Raw genomic sequence first — 18,412 nt, forward strand, 5'->3', positions numbered from 1 at the left:
GACATAATACATTGTTTTACTACAGCTAGGGCTATCATAACAAATCTTTTTTGTGCACCATCCAAATCGAGTCCAAATTCTTTGTTTCTTATATTACTTAGGAGGAAGATCTCTGGGTTTTTTGGTATATTGCTTTTTGTGATTTTATTTAATATCTGGTTTAGATCTTCCCAAAATTTTTCCACTTTCTCACATGTCCAAATTGCATGAATTGTTGTTCCCGTTTCCTTTTTACAGCGAAAACATCTGTCTGATACTGTTGGGTCCCATTTATTTAACTTTTGAGGTGTGGTGTATAGCCTGTGTATCCAGTTATATTGTATCATGCGTAACCTCATGTTTATTGTATTACTCATAGTTCCGGAGCACAGCTTCTCCCATGTTTCATTCTTTATCCTTATGTTTAGATCTTGTTCCCATTTTTGTTTAGGTTTACCATTTGTTTCCTCGTTCTCCTTTTCTTGCAGTTTGATGTACATGTTTGTTACAAATTTTTTAATTATCATTGTGTCTGTAATCACATATTCAAAATTGCTTTCTTCTGGTAACCTCAGACTGTTTCCCAATTTGTCCTTCAAGTAGGTTTTCAGTTGGTGGTATGCAAACATTGTATCGTGAGTTATATTTATCCTTCATTTGTTCAAAGGATAATAATTTATTTCCCGAAAAACAATTTTCTATTCTTTTGATCCCTTTTCTCTCCCATTCTCTAAAGGAAAGGATATCTATTGTAAAAGGGATTAGCTGATTTTGCGTCAATATTAGTTTTGGTAGTTGGTAATTTGTTTTATTCCTTTCTACATGAATCTTCTTCCAAATGTTGAGCAGATGATGCAATACCGGTGAATTCCTACGTTGCACCAATTTTTCATCCCATTTATATAGTATATGTTCAGGTATCTTCTCCCCTATTTTATCTAGTTCTAATCTGGTCCAATCTGGTTTTTCCCTTGTTTGATAAAAAACTGATAGGTATCTTAATTGTGCGGCTCTATAACAATTCTTAAAGTTTGGTAGTTGTAAGCCTCCTTGTTTGTACCATTCTGTTAATTTATCTAGTGCTATCCTCGGTTTCCCCCCTTTCCATAAGAATTTCCTTATTATTTTCTTTAACTCCTTGAAGAATTTCTCTGTTAGGTGTATTGGTAATGATTGAAATAGGTATTGTATCCTTGGGAAAATGTTCATTTTAATACAGTTTATCCTTCCTATCAGTGTTAATGGTAAGTCTTTCCAATGCTCTAAGTCGTCTTGTAATTTTTTCATTAATAGATGGTAATTGAGTTTATATGGCTGAGGTTTTTATTTAGTTGTATACCTAGGTATTGCATTGCTTGCGTTTGCCATCTAAATGGCGATTATTTCTTAAACTTTGTGAAATCCGCATCATTCATTGACATTGCTTCACTTTTATTTGCGTTGATCTTTTACCCCGATACTTCTCCATATTCCTTCAATTTCCTATGTAATTCTTTTATTGATATTTCTGGTTCTGTGAAGACGCTGTTTACATCCGGTACCGCACGGATGGCAGTCTCTTCAATCTGAGGCGCCTGCAAGCTCACACCAAGACACAAGAGAAACTTGTCCGTGAACTACTCTTTGCAGACGATGCCGCTTTAGTTGCCCATTCAGAGCCAGCTCTTCAGCGCTTGACGTCCTGCTTTGCGGAAACTGCCAAAATGTTTGGCCTGGAAGTCAGCCTGAAGAAAACTGAGGTCCTCCATCAGCCAGCTCCCCACCATGACTACCAGCCCCCCCACATCTCCATCGGGCACACAAAACTCAAAACGGTCAACCAGTTTACCTATCTCGGCTGCACCATTTCATCAGATGCAAGGATCGACAATGAGATAGACAACAGACTCGCCAAGGCAAATAGCGCCTTTGGAAGACTACACAAAAGAGTCTGGAAAAACAACCAACTGAAAAACCTCACAAAGATAAGCGTATACAGAGCCGTTGTCATACCCACACTCCTGTTCGGCTCCGAATCATGGGTCCTCTACCGGCATCACCTACGGCTCCTAGAACGCTTCCACCAGCGTTGTCTCTGCTCCATCCTCAACATCCATTGGAGCGCTTTCATCCCTAACGTCGAAGTACTTGAGATGGCAGAGGTCGACAGCATCGAGTCCACGCTGCTGAAGATCCAGCTGCGCTGGATGGGTCACGTCTCCAGAATGGAGGACCATCGCCTTCCCAAGATCGTGTTATATGGCGAGCTCTCCACTGGCCACCGTGACAGAGGTGCACCAAAGAAAAGGTACAAGGACTGCCTAAAGAAATCTCTTGGTGCCTGCCACATTGACCACCGCCAGTGGGCTGATAACGCCTCAAACCGTGCATCTTGGCACCTCACAGTTTGGCGGGCAGCAACCTCCTTTGAAGAAGACCGCAGAGCCCACCTCACTGACAAAAGGCAAAGGAGGAAAAACCCAACACCCAACCCCAACCAACCAATTTTCCCCTGCAGCCGCTGCAACCGTGTCTGCCTGTCCCGCATCGGACTTGTCAGCCACAAACGAGCCTGCAGCTGACGTGGACTTTTACCCCCTCCATAAATCTTCGTCCGCGAAGCCAAGCCAAAGAAAAGAAGTATATTATAACGTCATCTGCAAATAGACTGATTTTATATTCCTTCTCTTTTATTTTTATCCCTCTTATTTTATTTTCTGTTTTTATCAGTTCTGCTAGTGGTTCTATAGCTAACGTGAACAGTGAGGGAGATAGTGGACATCCCTGCCTTGTTGATCTGCTCAAGTTAAATTGTTTTGATATATATCCATTTACTGTCACTTTCGCCAATGGCCCCTTATATAATGCTTTAATCCAAATAATATATTTCTCTGGTAGGCTGAATTTTTGTAGTACTTTGAATAAATAATTCCATTCTACTCTGTCAAAGGCCTTCTCTGTGTCTAAAGCAACCGCTACTGTTGGAGTTTTATTTCCTTCTACTGCATGAATTAAGTTAATAAATTTACAGATATTGTCTGTTGTTCGTCTTTTTTTAATAAATCCAGTTTGGTTTAGATTTACTATTTTTGGTACATAGTCAGCTAATCTGTTTGCTAAGATGCAGGCTATGGTTGAGGACTCCCCCTTCCAGGTGGAGTGCAATGCCTCCAAGGTGGCCCTCACTGCTACCCTCAACCAAGGGGGGGGGGTGCCCCATCACCTTCTTCTCCAGGACCCTCCACGGCTTCGAACTAGGGTGCTCTGCCATTGAAAAGGAGGCCCAGGCAATTGTGGAAGCGGTCTGCCACTGGCAGCACTACCTGGCTGGCAGTAGATTCACGCTCCTCACAGACCAGCGGGCCGTGGCGTACATGTTTAACACTACCCACAAGAGCAAGATAAAGAACGACAAGATCCTCCGCTGGAGAGCCGAGCTGGCAACATACTGCTACGACATCCAGTACCGCCCCAGGAAGTTTAACAACTCCCCTGATGCCCTCTCTCGCACCTGCGCGTCTATGCATGATGACAAGTTGCAGGCACTGCATGAGTCCCTCTGCCATCCGGGCGTCACACAGTTGTACCATTTCGTTAAGTCCTGAAATCTGCCGTACACCATCAGGGACATCAGAGACATGACCGAGGCCTGTGCAGAGTATAAACCCCGCTTCTTCCGCCCCCCCACCCTCCCCAGGCCCACGTTGTAAAGGCTACTCAGCCTTTCGAGCGTCTCGGCATGGACTTCAAAGGGCCCCTGCCTTCCACGAACTGAAACATCTACTTCCTCACGGTAGTGGATGAGTACTCACATTTCCCTTTCACCATCCCTTGTCCGGACACCTTCATGGACATCGTCATCAGGGCCTTGGGCAGATTTTCACCATGTTTGGCTACCCCGCCTTCATCCACAGCGACCGGTGGTCTAGTTTCATGAGCAACTTGCTGCGCCAGTACCTGAAGGCGAGGGGCATTGTGACCAGTCGCACAACAAGTTATAACCCGAGAGGCAACGGGAAAGTGGAATGCGAGAATGGGGTGGTCTGGAAGGCAGTCCTCCTGGCTCTCAGGTCAAAAAGGTGGGCCATTGAGGTCTGGCAGGACGCCTTACCTGAGGCGCTCCATGCCATTCGGTCACTGCTGTGCACGGCTACCAACGAGACCCCTCACGAATGTCTGTTCTCAATCCCCAGGAGGTCGGCGACCAGAATGTCCCTCCCAGCATGGCTCATGTCCCCGGGACCGATGCTTCTGCGCAAGGATGTATGGACAACCTCTGTACCTGCAGGAGTGTAAGGGGACAGGACAACACCTGGCCTGCTGCCAATACATCAGCCTGAATGGATCAAGCCCCACCTAGTCGGGTGTCAATCACCGAGGCCTCACTCAGAGTTGCTGCTGCCACAGCCGGCCTGTCTCTGTGGAAGTCTTTGTGGATGAAAGTCTGTTGTCCAGCCTTGATCTTTGTGTGTGTGTCTGATTCTGGCTAACAGTGCACCACAAGGGGAAAATGAACATCACACAGGGGGAGAAAGTCAACTTTAAACCATCTGCATGTAATTCGACCTGGCTATTATCAAACAGCCTTGAACAATCCCGATTGAGTTTTTGCACACGCACCGCTAACATTGCCCAAAACCTTGCCCTTCTCCCCCGGGCTGCCTCAGTGCAGTTCTGGAGATCAACGTTGCACAACGAGGTCCGGCCAAAAAAAGTCCAGCTTGAAAGAGAGACCCTACAGGGAGAAGCAGAAAGTCTTTCCACCAAGTCGAGTCGATCTTAGTAAGTTTCCCAGGAAAGCAGTTGTGGAAAGTCTCCGGTGAGGACAGTCAATGTCGGATGCCGAGCGAGTGGCGATGGAACGCTTCTCTTTGATAAATCTCAAATGCTTCAAGCTGAACTTCATGAGAAAGAGCGGGGAAAGTTCCAGTCTGGTGGAGAATGAATCGAAAAATAAGTTCTCCTTGAAACAGGCAAGGTAAGATTTACCCACACTCTCCTCCCGGGGGTTCACTCGCGGGACATTTCGCAGCCTCACCGCTGAAGGCTCTCGCCGCACCTGGGGGAGCTTCGTTGGAGAGTCGGTGCGACGCCAGTGACTGCCTCCGGGAGGCGCTGCGCTCAAGTCGCACTGACCACTCGCTCCTGGCCAGGGACCTGATCGTCCTCGGACAGACGTCGCCCTGCAGGGCGCCTTCGCTTCGACCTGTGACGCGCGCCCCTCCGAGCTTTTCGCTGCTCAGCCTCAGCCTTTGGAGTCCCGAAGACCGAAAGCACACCGTTTGCGGGGAGAATCGTGCGCACAGTCACCCAACTCTTCGAGCAGACCGGCCGCCACCAAATTCATTCCTGAATGGTGGAGCGAGAGAAGGACGTGGGACGTCTGCAGAAGTTGGCGGGAGGGACGGGTGCAGCCAGAGTGGTGTTTTCCTCCTCCTCGCCAGCACCGGGCTGGCTGTGGCTCGTTTTGCAGCCCGGGATACCAGCAGATTGTTGTTTGAACCATTGAGACAAAGAGGGCTTCCTGACCAAGGAACAAAGCAAGCAATGATCCTTGCCCTCGCACTCCTGGTGATTGTGGTAAATGGTCAGGCACACCTATTGGCCGGTTGTACCAGTGGCAAGGAGCCCCGTGACTTAGTGCAGGGAGGATATGCTATGTTCTCAAGTGAATAAAAGCCTATTGCTTTCTTGACAATAGTCTTTCGAGTTACAGTGTCGGTGCCAAGGCATGGAAGGAAAGCCACCAGAGCCGTGTCTTCAAAATCCTCCAAATTCAGTGGCAGACCGGGCAAGGCAATGCCAACGTTCCTTCTCGAGTTAAAATCAAGGTTAGATCAGCTAGTTTACTAGAACCAAACGGGAAATAAGAATCCAATGCTTCACAACCAGGCCTAACCCAAATCCATGGTTGGATGCAGAAGTCCAGGCACTTCTCAGAGGCTCCTGGTGCTGCTTTCAGGGCAGGAGACAAGATGGCACTAAGATCAGCCAGGGCTTAACTCTCCTGTGCAATCCAGAGATCATGTCGATGGAGAGGGCTCACAATACCACCCCACACACAGCATCTTCCAGCTTCTCTTGTCGGGAAAGAGACACAGAAGAGTCAGAACCAGGACCACCAGGCTGAGGAATAGCTTTCCTCATAGGCAGTGAGACTGCTGAATGATTAATTTTAAAAGAAACTTTATTTATTTGTTCAAAAAACATAATATATGACATATGCAGCAATTAAACATAAACATGAACTTTTTTTTATATATATGTAGAAAAGAAAAGACCCCCCCTTCAGCCAACTCTCCCGAGGAGAGCCATAAAGAAAGAAAAAAGACTATTAAAGAAAAAGTTAAATATACATATTAAAATCTAATCAATATAAATTGAAATGTAAATATTCTGAGTATAACAACCACTTATTAATAAAAAAATTATAATTATCACGCGAAACATACGTAATTTTTTCCATAATTAAACAATATTTCATCTCATTATGCCATCTATTAATATCAATCATATTTGTATCTTTCCACGTACTAGCAATACATTTTTTCTCGATGGATAAAGCTAAATATACAAAAGCAAGCTGAAACTTATCTAATCCCAAACCTTTCAGAGGTTTCAAACTACTCAATAAAAATACTGTTGGATCTAAAACTATTTTAATCTTATACAGGTATTCTAAAAAAGATTGAATTTTCTTCCAAAAAGATTGTATATGTATACATGACCAAACAACATGAAAAAAAAGTTCCAACCGTATCACCACATCTAAAACACAAATCTGATTCATAAAAACCATATTTTTTTAATTTTTCAGGTGTCAAATATAATTGATGTAAAAAATTATAATTAATCATTGCATAATGTGCATTTATCAATCGAGTTACACTATCATAACAGATATCTAACCAATCATCTTCAGAAAAAATAAAACCAATATCCGCTTCCCATTTAATTTTAGATCTGTCCCAACCCTTTTTATCCATACCATCCTGTAATATTTGATACATAGATGAAATATAACCCTTCTCTGGTACCTTCATAAGAAAAGTCTCAAATTTAGTCATTTTTGATAAAATCATATCTCTACCAAACATACATTTTACCAAAGATCGAATTTGATAATAAAGAAATAAAGAGTTCTTATCAATACCAAAACCTTCCCTCATCTGATTAAAAGATAAAAACTTACCCTCTTTAAAACAATCTCCCAATTTTTTCACACCTTTAAATCTCCAATGCAATAAACTTTGATTATGTATTGAATAAGAAATAAGTTGATTATTGTACAACAGAGTCAAAGCCGATAATTTACCCCTAGAGCCTGTCATTTTATTTTTCTTTATCCATAACTTCATTAAATGTTTTAGTATAGGCACATTATATTGTTGTAACAAATTTATATTCCATCTAAACAAAAATTGATGTATTTCAAATTCAGAAATACTTGCCATCTCAATTTTAGCCCGACTAGGAGGCCGTACCAAATCCATCAGTGAACTAATACATTTAAGTTGGGCTGCTTCATAATAATTTTGAAAATGTGGTAAATGTAGTCCCCCTAACTCATATTTCCAAGTTAATTTATTCAAAGCTACTCTCGAAAATCTACCCCTCCATAAAAACTCCCTAAGCATTTTATTCAAATCTTGAAAAAAAATTTTATCAAGTAAATACGGAATAGATCGAAACAAATATTGTATACGCAGAAAGATATTCATCTTAATTGTATTTATCCTACCCATTACATTAATAGGTAAATCTTCCCATTTAATCAAATCAGTTTTAATTTTTTTCATTAACGGAGCATAATTTAATTTATATAAAGATTGATAATTAACATTCAAAATTATATCCAGATATTTAATTCAATCAGTCCACTTCAAATTAATAATATTCTTATAAACTGAATAATCTCCTTCACTTACTCGCTTACGCTTAATTGGACTGTTTAATCCTCGAACATTAAAAGTAGCAAACCTCAACTTTGACATATCTACTATTATTACTAAATACCAATAATATCTTTATAGAAAAACTCAAATCAATGTATATAGGCCCTCCAATAGAAAAAAAATCACAAATTAAAAACTAACTAAAATGAAAATAAAAAAATAATAAAGAAAAAAAAAAGAAAATCCCCCCAAAAAAAACTACCAAAAGGTAGTAATTCCCTAAACAAAAATTGGGTGTGGGTCACCCACCAGTGGCTGATAACTAGTTAAGAACTTAGTGCAAATCTCTCCCTCCCCAGCCAAACAATCAATAACATCAAAATATCATAATAACAAAAAAAATAGAATAAGAAAATTCTTCTTTTCATCCAAAAGATTCCAATCTCGGAGATCCCATTTCAGAAGGAGATAAACGCTTTCCATTCCCGTTTTTCCCATTTCTGCCATTTCTTCCGTTTCCAGAACAACCAGATTTTTCTTTAGGAGATAATGGTGGACTACGTCTTTGTCCTCATATCTGGCAATGAATCAGCAAAAATCATTGCTTCATGTTCATTTTCAAAAAACCAAAATTGATAGTTTCCTTAAAACACCTTCAACAGTGAAAAGTAGACTTGTAACCTTTACGCCACAAAACTTCTTTAACTGGATTGAATCGACGTCGACGTTGAATGACCTCTTGACTCAAATCAGGATTTTAAAAAACTCTGCTATTCTGAATCAATAACGGAGTTTGTCGTTGTCTCACATTTTGCACTGCGAGTTGAAGTATTGCTTCTCTGTCCAAATAACTCAAACATCGAATTATTATCCGTCTCGGTGGTTGACCAGCTGAGGGTGTTCTTCTTAAACCTCTATGGGCTCTTTCCAGTACCAGTCTCCCAGAGAAAAATTACTGCTGAACGATTAATGATCTGCTCATACAATCCCTTCAAGAACCTACTATTATTTAGCATTTATTTATTTTCATGTATGTTCTGCATATAAATCACTTGTAAATATGTGTGCTATGTCATATCTATGTGATTGCACATTTTTACACCAAGTGTGATGTTTCGTCCAGTTGTACTTTACACTTGTAAGATAATAATAAACTTGAACTGGAACTTGAAGAATGTCACTGCAACCTCCACCAGGAGAAGAGAATACCAGGAGGACAGAGCTGCACGAGCTGGTGGAAGTTGTTTACAAACTGTGGAAAGAATGCATCAGGTCCCAAGTTGGCTAGCCTTCCACTCTCTCAAACTACTTCCACCCAGCACACTTGGAACTCTTCAACCACCTCACAATCCAGAAGTACCCTTAGCAGCCAATGAAGAGCTAACAAGTGCTGCACTGGAGCTAAAGTAAGCACATCAAAGCCTACAAGAGAATTCTAAAAATCGGAGGGCTGCAGACTTCTGGAACAGGTTAGCTGAATAGAATGTCTCAGCGAGGACCAATAAGATCTACTTTTGGGCTGATTTGAAGTACAGGAAACCTCCCTCAGCCAATCAAACAGGGTCATGTTGAGACATAAGAAATTAATGGGGAGTGTTAATGCATTCATTTTCATGTTAAGAGAGCAGGAAGCTTTCTGAGGAGTGAAATTTGAGTGAATCCAACACTGATTTTAGGGACAAAAATTATATTAAAAAAAGGCACATGCTGGAAATTTGAGTTCGAAACAAAAGAAACTGGGAACCCTCAGCAGGTAAAGCAAAAAATGTGGAAAGAGAAACAGTTAATGATCTAGTTCTGGGACTCAACCACAAACACAGGGAACTGGACATGAAAGTTGGTGTCTCCTCCCCACCTGCATCCTCAGTCCACCCACTCTCATTTGCCCAGCATCTTGGCTACTCTCCAGCCTCCTTCCCCACCTTTTTATGCTTGCTATTGCCCCATGCCACCTTTGTCTCAAAAAAGAGGCCCGCTGTGAAATCTGAGATGTTAACTGGCCTTTTTTTCTCTGCCTGACTGCTGAGTCCCTCCAGTTTCCAGAATCTGCAGTTTCCTGTGTTTCTGTGATAGAGGTCAGATTCTGTTTCCCATGACAAAAGAGTCTAAAATTGGAGGGCATAGGTTTACATTGAGAGGGAGGAGGGTAAAAGGGAATCTGAGGAGTAGTTTTTTTAAATGCAAAATATTTGGTGTTGGATTGAGCAGCCAGAGGAGGTGGTGGAGGTAAGAAGAGAAACAATATTTAAGAGTCACCTGGAAAGGTACCAGAATGAGCAGGTCATGGAGGGATATGGAATTAATACAGACAAGTGTGATTAGTAAAGATAAACTGATGGCTGGCATAGGTATAGTTAATATGCTTGTTTGTATGCTTGTACAACTCTATTGCTTTGTGAGTCAAATACAAATCATTGAGTTTGCTCTACCTGTTGATGCGAAGCTGAGAAACCTGAGGTGAGGTATCCAGCCCCTCCCTTCAGAACATCAGTGTTTGGCTGCTACAGCGGAGTGGAAAATCGGATGTCATTAGGTATCCAACTCATCCCTCACCACTGCATTTCGAGCTGATGGCAGTTGGAAAATGGTGGGCAGTTGCTTGCAGAGCTGCTGTTCAAAGTTAAGTCATTTGTTTCCTGTGGGCCTTTGTGTGGAAAAGGAAAGGAAACCGTGTTCTCTAGTGGATGAGAAAAGGCCACCTGTTTACTCTAAAGGACAAAAATTTGGTTAGAATTGTTTTTGATTCATCAATCATGAAGGCAATATGCGAGGCAGCTGTGATTTTTAACCACTTTGGCCTGTTCAATGTCCAACACCATTGAAAATTCACGTTTGGTTACCCTGCAATGTGGTATTTGTGTCATAATTTGATATATCCAGCAAGTGGCAGGGCCCTTTGGAGTGTGGCTGAAAAGAAAGCCATGATCAAAGTCTAAAGTTCCCAGAAAGCGCAGCATTGATTGTGATTAAGACATGCTTGCTATTGCCCCATGTCACCTTTGTCTCAAAATTCTTTGGCTTGGCTTTGCGGACGAAGATTTATGGAGGGGGTAAAAGTCCACGTCAGCTGCAGGCTCGATTGTGGCTGACAAGTCCGATGCGGGACAGGCAGACACGGTTGCAGCGGTTGCAGGGGAAAATTGGTTGGTTGGGGTTGGGTGTTGGGTTTTTCCTCCTTTGTCTTTTGTCAGTGAGGTGGGCTCTGCGGTCTTCTTCAAAGGAGGTTGCTGCCCGCCGAACTGTGAGGCGCCAAGATGCACGGTTTGAGGCGATATCAGCCCACTGGCGGTGGTCAATGTGGCAGGCACTAAGAGATTTCTTTAGGCAGTCCTTGTACCTCTTCTTTGGTGCACCTCTGTCACGGTGGCCAGTGGAGAGCTCGCCATATAACACGATCTTGGGAAGGCGATGGTCCTCCATTCTGGAGACGTGACCCACCCAGCGCAGCTGGATCTCAAAATAGAGATTGTCAAAAAAGAGAATAGCGTGTCTGGCCATCATAAAATATAAATGTTGGGCATCATTTGCAACAAAAGAGATCTAGCTGTTCTTTTTCAAATTTCATTTTATTGGCATATATAATTATTGATACATACATAGCCATAATTTATATGTCAATAAAAATGTAGATTTTATAATTTTTCTCCCATTCCCTCCCACAGTGAACACCCCTCCCAATAGATGGAAAGAAAAGAAAAGAGAATTGTAAAGCAAACTGTATATATAAATAAAATAAAATTGGATTTATCTTATAACTACATTATATTCTAAAAATATTATCTCCTACAACTATACTTATAAATATAAAATATATAGTAAATTTAAAAAACTACAATATTACTTCTAAACTAATAGTTTAAGTTTAAAAATAAATTGAAGTGAGGTGAGGCCGGGGAGTGACAAAGGGCAATTTATAATTTAACAATTAACTTAATAAGTAATTATAAAGTTATAACACCAATCTTTTGCAAATACGGAAACCAAATTTCCAAAAAGACTTCGTATTGATGCCTTAGATTATATGTAATCTTTTCCAGTGGTAGACAACTTTGCAACTCCCTATTGCCATCTATCTAACTTCAAATCAGTTTCTCATTTCCATGAAATAGCTAAACACTTTCTAGCCACACTAATGCAATTAAAAACAAAAGTCTCTTTGAAACTTATCCAATTTTGATTCTGGATTTACCCATGAAATAGCCCCCAAAAGAAATAACATAGGATTCCTCAGGAGTCTAACATCTATTACCTGTTGTAGCTGCTCTTGAATGATGTGTGTAGGTCGGGGTCGCCACACTACAGAAGGAAAAAGTGCAAGAGGAGATTCGCTTGGCTGTTGGAGGATTCTGACCTACACGAGTTACGTCCACCCGCACATATAATTAATAAAAACTTTATTAAAACTACTGTGAAAGTACATATTTCAAATTAAGAGTACTGTATACAGTGGGCCCCAATTCTGGCGGCAGCCCAAATTTCCTGCTCCCCCTGGCAGCCCGATGACCCCGCTCCCCGTGGCAGCCCGAGGATCCTCCTCCCCACTGCAGCCCAACATACCCACTTCTGGTGGCAGCCCGACATCCCCGCTCTCTGAGGCAGCCCAAGATTCCCGCTACCGTTTGCAGCCCGAAGTCCACAAGTTACAACCTATCCGAGTTTAGACCAACCCGGTGGTTTCAATTGCAGTTGTAAATCGGGGTCTCCTTGTATTGTAACAGCATCTGTTATTATTATAATTTGGCCCCTTTATGTCCACACATGGCTGCCATATCTTGACAAATGTGTCATACTTATTTTTTAGCTTTTATGTAATTTTCTCCATGGGTGTACAACTATTCATCTCTGCAGTCCATCGTGCTATTAATAAGGGAGAGTCGGATTTCCGAGTAATTGCAATACACATCTTAGCCACTGCTAAAGCTTCTTTGATGAAAGAAATTTAGAATTTAGGTTAACATTACTTATAAAAGATAAAGTTCTGGGTCGTATGCGAAGGCCACCCGTTATCCTTATTAACATTTCTGCAATATCCTGCCAAAAAGGCCTCAAATTCACACATGACCACATAGCATGTAAAAACATTCCTGTTTCAATCCTACATGTAAAACACATCTCCGATATTTCAGATTTTAACCTACGTACCTTCTGTAGCAATAAGATATACAGTACATCTCCGATTATTCAAAATCGGATTCTCCAATATCCTCAGTTAACTGAAAGTTTAAAAAAAATTTGGATAAATGAGGATTTCGGAAACAAATCAGAAATGCTCATTTATCTGAAATTTTTTTTGGAGCTGAACTGACCAGGACCTCTAGCTCCTGATGGTGGCAGCAGTGGACTTTAGACTCCTGGTGGCAGCAACAACGGACCTAGGGCTCTCAGCAGCAGAGGGGATCTCAAGCTTCTGGGCAGGAGCAGGCCTTGGTGATTGGTGGTGCCCACCTTTTTTTTTGTTGAGAATTAAACATTATTTTAATGGTTAAAAAGCCTTGCCTTGTTGTTTGTTGTTTAAACATTGATACAAGAGATTTGTTGTTGCTACTGGGCTGTTTTTAAAAAATGACCGGTTCTCTGAAAAAAAAATGTTCATTCAAAATAGGCCCAACCATTTTGAATAATCTGAGTTGTGCTGTAATTGGTATAGGAAGTTATACTGGATCAATCTATATCCATAGTATCCAAATACCAATCAGACCAACATCTTTCTGATATTACGACACCTAAATCCAACTCCCATCTCTCTCATGACCTCTATAAACCTTGTTTTGCTCTTTCATTCTGGAGAGCATTTTAAATTTGGGTGTATGTCCCAGCCAGATCACTTGCTCCATTTGTGCTGACAAATAATACTTTCTAAAATCTGGTAGCCTAAGTCCTCCTATCTTGTATTCCCACATTCATTTTCCCATTGAAATTCACAGCACTTTATTATTCCATAGGAATTGCCTAATACAATTATTTAATAATTTAAAGAAATTTTTCGGCAAAGAAATAGACAGCGGTGGAAAAAATATTATTAACTTGGCATTTCCTTCCATTTCTGCAATTCCTTCTCTATCATCCCCAGCAGGGGAGTATAATTTAATTTGTACAAATTTTGTAGGTCAATCATGATTCCATCTACTTTCCATTTAAATCAACTTCCTTTTTGATATCTTTCATAAGCAAAATTTGTCAATGGCATTATCTTACTTTTATCCATATTAATTTTATAAACTGAAACTCTTCCATATTTTTCTGGTGTAGTTTGCAATTTCTCCAGAGACTCAGCTGGGTCAGGTAGATATTGTAGCACATCATCAGCAAATAGGTTGATTTTTGTTCTTCTTGACCAACCTTGAAACCTATAATATCCAGATTTCTCCTTATAATCTTCACCAGCGGTTTAATCGCAAGTAGGAAAAGCGATGAGGACATCCCTGTCTACTCGATCTACTCAGAGGGAAAATTGCTGACATTTGACTATTAGTTATAATTTTGGCTTGTGGTTTAAGTTTTTATCCATTTTATAAATATTCTACCTATCCTAAATTTCTCCATTGTTTTAAATAAAAAACATTCTAAGTGGTTGAATGCCTTTTCCTCGTCGAGGGAGACGGTTGTACTGGAATTCAATTTTGATTTAGCCATTTGTGTTGTATTAAATAGTCTACCCAAATTATTTGATGAGTGTCTTCCTTTAACAAATCCCACCTGATCTGTATGTATTAATTTAGGTAAATATTGTCCCAGTCTATTAGTAACGCTTTCGCCAATATCTTGTAATCAGTATTCAAAAGTGAGATAGGTCTATATGATGAGGTTTTTAATGGGTCCCTGTTTTTTTGGCAGCAGCAATAATAGTTGTTGAAAAAGAGCCTGGGAGAGTCTGAGTCTCCACTGGCCAGTCTAGCACTTCCATTATAAGAGGTATCACAGATCCTTAAATTGTCCATAGAACTCAGACAGGAACCCATCCTCCCCCGGAGACTTATTGGTCTGCAGAATGTTTAGAGCCTTCTCAATATCTTCTCTTGTGAAAGGGTGTCTAACTCTGTCTGTTCTCTTACCTCTGGTTTTGAAGCCTCAGTGTTCGCCAGGAGCTCGACAATCTCATTTTCATCTCCTAATAATTCTGATTTATATAGTTTTGTATAGTATTGTCTCAAAATATTATTAATCCTTTTTTGGTTGTATGTTAAAATATCGGCTTCTGTTTTAATTGCATTTATCATTCTCGTCGACTCCTCTGATTTCACTTATGAAGCCAAGACCTTATGTTCTCTTTTTCCTAATTCAGAATAATTTTGCTTATTTTTAAAAATATTTTTCTATTTTATAGATTTGTAATGTGTTATATCTCATTTTTATTCTCTAAAAGTCTATATTTTTCTTGTAAAGCTGTCATCTGATATTCTTTCTCCAGTTATCTTATCTCTCTCTCTAAACCATCCAATTTTTCATTATATTCACTTTTAAGATTTTTTGTATAAGAAATAATTTGCCCTCTCAGATAAGCTTTAAGCATATCCCATATCAAAAAGCAGTGGAAGGGAGATTTGTCTCACAAAATAGTTCTATCTGTTTCCTAACAAACTCACAGAAGTCTATTCTTTTCAACAATGTGGCATCAAGACGCCATCTGTACACATTTTGTAGTTTTTCCACTATCGCAATAGTTAAGGTTAATGGTAAATGGTCTAATAATAGCCACTCCAAGTATTCTGTTTTTTCCACTCTGCTTTTTAACTGTGCAGACAATAAAAATTAATCAATTCTTGTATGTGAGTCATGGACCCTTGAGTAGAATGACTAGTCTCTCTCTCTGTGGGATTGAGCTCCCTGCAGATATCAATCAGGTTTAAATCTTTTGCGGCCTTCACCCTCATTAGTGTTCTTGCTGATTTATTCAATATCAGATCCAGACAGAATTAAAATTCTATCCAACCATTATATTTTGTCTACCTTCTGCTGCTTTTAAAAAAGATATCCTTCATAAAAGCTTCATCTTAATTTGGAGTGTAAATATTAATAAACTTGCAGGAACCTACATAAATGTTACAATGTACCAATAACAAACCTTCCACCTCGGTCAATCAATATATCTTACACTATTACTGATACATTATTATTAATTGATATTGTTACTCCTCTCACCTTTGAAATGAAAGAAGACAATATTACTTGTCCCACACATCCTCTCTTTAATTTAGCATATTCCAATTAGTAAGGTGTGTTTACTGCAGGAAATCTACATCCACTTTTAGTTTTTAAAGTGTGTCAAGAACCTTTTCTTTTTCACTTTTCAGTGTGACAGAGTATTTTGAGGTGGCTTGGGAGGAATTGCTAGAGTAGCTTGCACACACACATTTCAAAACATTGAGATTTTGCAGGACTTTTACAGAGTGCTTTTTGCAGAGAAGCAACAAAGTATCAACATACAGCTTGCCTGGGAGAGCATGTGATTTTTACAGGCTGGACAGAACAGTTTTTGCTCTCAGAGAGAGAGGGAGTGAGAGAAAGTCACAGAAATCAGTTCCAGAAGGACAAGCTGGCAAACTGTGGAAGGCTGCCTGGTCAAAGGAGAAGAGTGGCAGTCTGAAAGGTGACCTGAAAGAAAGACGATAATCTGGAGAACCCTGAAGGGGACAAGTTTCGTCAGCAAGACTGATTGAGAAGGAATCAGTTGCGGATATCCTGGAAAAGGAATCTCTCTCTGAAAACCAGAGTGGTAACTATTTGCCTGTTAAACACCAAAGCCTGGCGAACTTTGTTAAGGCTAATTTTGTGCACAGTACAAGAATCGCCTGAAACCTGTGAGATTGGACTGTGATCCAAGGAACTTTTCTAATCTTAAATATACATTACACACACCTGTGCTTAGTATTGGGGGGGAGGGGGGGAAATTAAGTAGGTTAGGTAAGTTAAATAATAAGTTAAAGTTTAATTTTGTTTTCTTGTTCATTTATAATTAAAAAGTACTTTTGTTTAAGTAACCCTGTGTTGTGGTGCATATCTATTGCCACTGGTTTTTGGGGTCCTCTGGACTCCGTAACATAAAATTTAACCCACTGACATTCAGACTAATAAACTTTAATGTTCTAGCCATACTGGTTCTTAAAGAAATATTGTTCAGCAATAAAACCTTTTTGATTATTCAAATAATAGTAATCTTCTCCCCTTTTAAAAAAACATATATAGTGACCCTGCTCTGATGGTGACGTGAACAAAAAAATCCTGGATCCTGCGATAAAAGCCCACGGAATCTTCAGAGAAAGAAGACCACTCCCTTCAGCACCATTTTGCAAAACTGTCTGGCGTGGTGGCCTCGTTGAGGCAGTGGATATCCCTGTAAGGTCTCCAACCCCCAGCTGCCTTGGGCACCATGTAGTGTGGGGAGGCCCAGGGGCTGTTGGAGTACCATATGATGCCGAGCTCCTCCTTTGCGAGGTTGAGTGTTTCAGGGGGAAGGTAGCGCACCCTGGTATAAAAGGGTGGGCCCTCCATGAGGATGTGATACCACACCCCATGCTTGGGTAAAGTGAGACATTGTGATGGAAGGGAATTCGGTCACAATCCAAGCGAACTCTTTGTCGGTATCTGTTACTGAGTGTAAGTGGGGGGGGGGGGGAGGTGGTAAGCTTAGTTTGCTCAAGGGAGAGGGTCTGAAAAGTTTTGGCATGCACCAGTCTATGCCCCTTGACACCCATCAATAGGGAGTAGGCCCCTGAGGAAATCCACCCCAGAAGTGGTCACCAGTACAGTCACCAGTGTGAATTTCCAGGTGAACCACTTGTTTTGGCCCCAGCACACACTTCTGTTGCGGGTATCGGACTTGGAAGTTGGAAGGACACTGATCTCAGCCCCCATGTCGACTAGGAACCGGGGGTCCAACAAGGAGTCCTGAATGTGCAGGAGTCTGTCTTGTAGGCCGGCCGCTGCAGCCATCAATGACGGTCGGCTCTGATGTTTCCCTGGAATTCGCAGGGGAAGCAGCATTGACGGGCCTTGGAACCCCACCGTTGATGATAGAAACAGTATTGCTCACTGGTGGGATCCACTGGCTGGTTGGTTGGCTGTCTTGTTACTCGTTGTAGCAGGGGTGTGGTCACTTGTTAAAATGTTCTGCATGAATCCTTTTTCTCTGCGCAGAGTGCTTCCGCTCAGGTTGTAGAAGTCCTCCTTGATCAACAGCTGGATGTCCTCTGGCAGTCACTCCAGAAAAATCTGCTCGAAGAGCAGGCAGAGTGTGCCCATTGGTTAAAGCGAGCATGTCGCTCATGAGGGCAGAAGGGGCCCTGTCCCCCAAGCTGTCCATGTGCAATAATCAGGCCATGCATTTGCACTTTGAGAGCTCAAAAATGCAGTTTAATAGCTGTGATGTGTCAAATGGCGAATTGTGCCTCGGCCTGTTGGAACCACACATATGGTTGCGACGTCCAGAAGATTGGAAGCTTCAACAAAGTTGCATCAATTGAAGGTTGCTCGTCCATCTTCTGTCTAAATTGCTGTTTGGACCTGTCGGGGTGGTCATCAATATGGCGTGTGGCTGCACTTATAGCTCTGTGTTTGAGCTC

At 41.1% G+C, this 18,412-nt stretch overlaps 1 protein-coding gene across 1 annotated transcript in view; it reads left to right on the forward strand.

Annotated features, from left to right (window-relative positions):
* The first annotated feature begins 4,639 nt into the window (after positions 1-4,639).
* LOC138752643 (proton-coupled zinc antiporter SLC30A8-like) overlaps positions 4,640-18,412 on the forward strand; it is a 60,860-nt gene continuing 47,087 nt past the window's right edge. Inside the window, exon 1 of the mRNA XM_069915392.1 lies at positions 4,640-4,936. Coding sequence (XP_069771493.1) covers positions 4,791-4,936 — 146 coding nt within the window. The 5' untranslated portion in view covers positions 4,640-4,790. The remainder of the gene's footprint in view (positions 4,937-18,412) is intronic.

This window comes from Narcine bancroftii, chromosome 2, assembly GCF_036971445.1.
Source record: "Narcine bancroftii isolate sNarBan1 chromosome 2, sNarBan1.hap1, whole genome shotgun sequence".
In the NCBI taxonomy this organism is placed as follows: Eukaryota; Metazoa; Chordata; class Chondrichthyes; order Torpediniformes; family Narcinidae; genus Narcine; species Narcine bancroftii.